The sequence below is a fragment of the Dioscorea cayenensis genome, chromosome 20 (genome assembly GCF_009730915.1).
Source record: "Dioscorea cayenensis subsp. rotundata cultivar TDr96_F1 chromosome 20, TDr96_F1_v2_PseudoChromosome.rev07_lg8_w22 25.fasta, whole genome shotgun sequence".
Classification (NCBI taxonomy): Eukaryota; Viridiplantae; Streptophyta; class Magnoliopsida; order Dioscoreales; family Dioscoreaceae; genus Dioscorea; species Dioscorea cayenensis.
Window position 1 is genome coordinate 25492496 of NC_052490.1, and position 4065 is coordinate 25496560.

The 4065-nt window shown below is 40.9% G+C and overlaps 1 protein-coding gene across 1 annotated transcript; it reads right to left on the minus strand.

The window, feature by feature from the left end:
• Positions 1 to 1103: 1103 nt before the first annotated feature.
• On the minus strand, positions 1104 to 3252 carry LOC120251681 (protein ASPARTIC PROTEASE IN GUARD CELL 1). The gene has a single exon (XM_039260294.1). It carries the CDS (start codon positions 2942 to 2944, stop codon positions 1442 to 1444), a length of 1503 nt encoding a protein of 500 aa, XP_039116228.1. The 5' UTR covers positions 2945 to 3252; the 3' UTR covers positions 1104 to 1441.
• Positions 3253 to 4065: the final 813 nt, after the last annotated feature.

Genomic DNA, 4065 nt, shown 5'->3' on the forward strand with positions numbered 1-4065 from the left:
AATATTAAAAAAATACTGTCGGTGGGGAGAGAGCAGTATGAGTTATCAAAACCCTATTTAGTGTGAGGCCCACACACTTAATTCAAAGAAATAATCAAACGAAAAGAAAAGAGATGGTTGTTTGTTTATAGAATAGATATCTATTTATGTCTGAGCCAAAAGAAAAAAAAAATTGTATTTTAAAATATTCTAAATGGCACAATATGAATGTAGATATAATTAATAACATCAAAATTGCACAATCGGTTAATTATACAGTTTTTTTTTATTTACATTTTAAATCTTGATTTTACAAACTCTTGCCCATGCTTAACTCATAAAACATAAGGTATTTAATTAATATGTATTTTTTTAATAAATAATTAATATTTATACATAAATAAATATAAAATTATTATTTTTATTATATACTATTAATATATTACTTTTAAAAATTTTCATAAAACAAAGAAGATGAATTTTGCAATCCACATGTGACCCATTGTTAAGTTCTTTCCAAGAAGGAATAAGCAGGAGGTTCAGCAGCAATGCAAGAAACAGGAGAGAAGAGGGAAGTGGTGGACCTTTGCTTGCCTGCCACCATCACCTTAACTAGACACAGTCCAATTAGAGCCAGAGACAGAGAGAGCAAGCAGTGGTCCGTGAAAGTGAGAGTGCTACACCATCACAACAAAAGCTGGCAATAACCATCATGTAAAACAAAAGCCATCAATGGTGTCCCAGATAATACTGTTAATTATGCATCCCTTATCTCCTTTAACTTCAATTTCTTTTCTTTATAAACAATTTCATATTACATACTTTAATAAGGGAAACATGATTGCCGAGTTAACCCAGCTAAACAGCTTAATTTTATAGGGGATATTCTTGTATATAATAATCATATACTTATTAGGTGACAAAGACAAGGGTCAATACGTTGGTTCTGATATAATTAACTAATTAATAGAATAGTTATTTGAGAGTGATTCTCGCATAATAAATCATGTCGAATGGACCACAAGCTATATATATGTATATTTTTTTTTTTTCCTAATTAATATTAATAAATGCATATTAAAAACAGTTGCAGAGGATATGCACAAATGCTATACCAGTAAGAGTACCTAAAACAACAAGAAATAGATGAGAAATTGAATACATTGTTGTTGTACAAGAAGTGGGCTACATTTAACGCCCACTCACAACAAACACATGAACATAGAGAGACACATGAATGCAGCAACGACACAAGACTCTATACAACAAACAAAACAAACACTATGAAATATCTCAAGTCTTCTCCACAGCACTTATTCCGGGAGATTAACACCATCTAGTCAACAAATTTAAAAATTAAAACTAGTAATCAATAACATTACTTACTACTAGATACTAGAGTAGTAGATAACATATAATTGTTGTAAGAGAATTCACCAGTCTCTATTACCACCATTTATTATCAGCATTTATTGGAAGAGAAACCCACGAGAGAGTTCTCAAGATCGAAGCTGACGCGTGTCCCCTGCTGCTGCACATTACCGATGATTGACAACGGCGCTGTTGTGGAGGCGAAGGCCAGGCAGAACGTCCCGGCGGAGTCCACCGGAATGAGATAGTTTTTGGCCGGAAGTTTCAGCTCGCTGCCGCCGGGGAAGTGGAACGAGACTGTTGGCACCTGTACGGTCGTCTTTGACGAGAGATCGTAGCAAGTGTCAAATAACGCCACTCCGGACGTTGCCGGGAGGTCGCCGGTGTGCTTAGTGAAAGCGTCACGGAGGGCGGTGTAGGCGTCGGTCTGAAGCCGGGTCACGGCAGTGCCGGAGTCCACAATGACTCCGCCGGCGCCGGTTTCGTCCATGGCGAAGGAGGATGGTGGGATAGAGAGAAGCTCACCGCCGACGCTGATCCCGGTCATGGAGACGTAGTAGAAGGTGTCCATCTGGTGGTTCTGGAGCAACGGCGCAGTGACCGCGCCGGCATCCGGCGCGGCGGAGGGACCGAACTGGAGTGTGGAAGTGGCGGAGGAGTCGCGGTCGACGAGGCAGTAGGAAAAGGCACGGGCGGAGATCTGGGAAGGGAACGAGAGAGATCCACCGCCGAGGCCGAGAAGTCCCGCAGCGCCGACGAAGAGACCTTCATTGTCGTGACCGCAGCCAATGGCGACGCCGGAAACCGGGGAGGAGTCAGAGAAGGAGATCGTCTCGGTGGCGAAGTCGCCAAGGGTGTAAGATCCGTCGCCGTAGGAGACTTGGTAGAGGCAGGAGGAGTTCCGGCAGGCGGAGACGTCGAGGGCGCGGCAAGATTCAGACTCGCAGGTGAGCGGGGAGTAGGTCGACGATAACGAAGGATTGAAGATGTCACCGGTTTGCTGGTAGCATTCGGCGCAGGGCTCGCACTGAATCCAGGTGACGTCGCTGCCGGTGTCGACGACCAAGAAGAGGGGTTTCGCCGGCCGGCCAACGCCGACGCGGGAGAAGTACTCGCCGCTGCCTTGGCTCGTGCCGGATACGATCGGACCTTGGAGATCATCGCCGGTGGCGGCGGTGGTCGTCATCGCCGGATCGAACAATGGCTTTAGATCGGATCTGGAGATGCCGTTAACCGCGAGTGCGGCTCGTGCAGTGATGGCGGATACTCGGGCGGAGTCGCGGCGGAGACGAGCTAGGGTTAGGGTTTTGTAGTTTTTGTGCGGCGTTGTGGATAGGAAGTCTCTGGAATGAAGTTTGAGGGAAAGATCGCTGGGGTTACCGGAATGTAGCTTGGTTTTCTCAGGATCTAGGGTTTGCTGGACCGGTGAAGGATCGAAGGAGAGCGCGCGAGTGATGAGGTCAAGAGACGCAGAGACGTCGAGAGTGGCGGTGGCGGTAGTGATGGTCGGAGAAGGCGTGGTCCGGGAGAAGACAGGGGAGAAGAAGAGGAGGGAGAGCAGGAGAGAAAAGAGATGATAGGTAGGAGCCGCCATGAATGGAGAGCTTGGAGCTTGGGAAGAGAGGAGAAGAGGGTGGGGAGTTTTGTATGAGGGGGAGTGACGTCACTGGAGTAATTGGCGGAAGGGGTGGAGCCCACCAAGGAGAAAAGAAAAGCATTGAGATTTGAGAGGATGTGTTGGGGGGTTTTTGAGTTTTGACCTGCTTTTTATTTTTTATTTTTTATTTTTTTCTTTTTTCTGTTTTCCTGGGTTGGGACCCACTTTTCGGGGTTAACAAAAGCAGGTCAGGTTGTCTAACAGAATTTTTATTTTCACAACAGCTGTGATGGCATCCATTAGATACTGTTACCTTTCCGTTGCAAACTTGCAGCCTTGCATATGTAGCGACATACCTTTGCTTCATTGTCCCTAACATTTTTAAAATATATATAAATAAAAAAGAAAAATTAAAGCCTCCTCATGGCTTTTTTACTTTTTAATATATATATATATTTATTTATTTATTTATTGGATTTTTGGCTGAGTATTGTGACACAGGCACTAATCAAATTAAGCAACTTCAATGAGAAAATTTTTATTTTGACTGGCATTTCACAAAGTTGGTTTTAGAGATGATTTTGTTTATTTTTTTTTTAAAAAAAAAGCATGAAGCATGAATGAAACCATTTTTTCAATTATGATTCCTAGTGCTTCTTTGGGGTCATAAACTAGTATTTTCCGAATCCTACTTTAAACATAGTTAATTTCAATATATATACTAGATAAATTCTCTCGTTATGGGTCGGAATTTTTTTACAGTTGTAGTAGTTTTAGGTTATGTATTTTTATTTGTAACGTATATTTTAATAAAATTCCATACATATTATTAACCCCTAAAATTTTTTAATTAATAATTTGATAAAATGATGCAGATAAATACTAACAAAACAATTAAAAAGAAAACAATATTGATATTGAATTCTAGCAATATTGCATATAGACTTCAAAATATAAATAAAATAATTTAATTAACTAAATTATAATATTATACATAGAATATGTAGCTAGAAATTAACAAAGTATAAGTGATGCAATTCTTGGAAGAAAAAACAACTCAAAACTAAAATGAAAATAATATTTAGAAGACAAATACAAAAGTAAAATAAATGTAATTA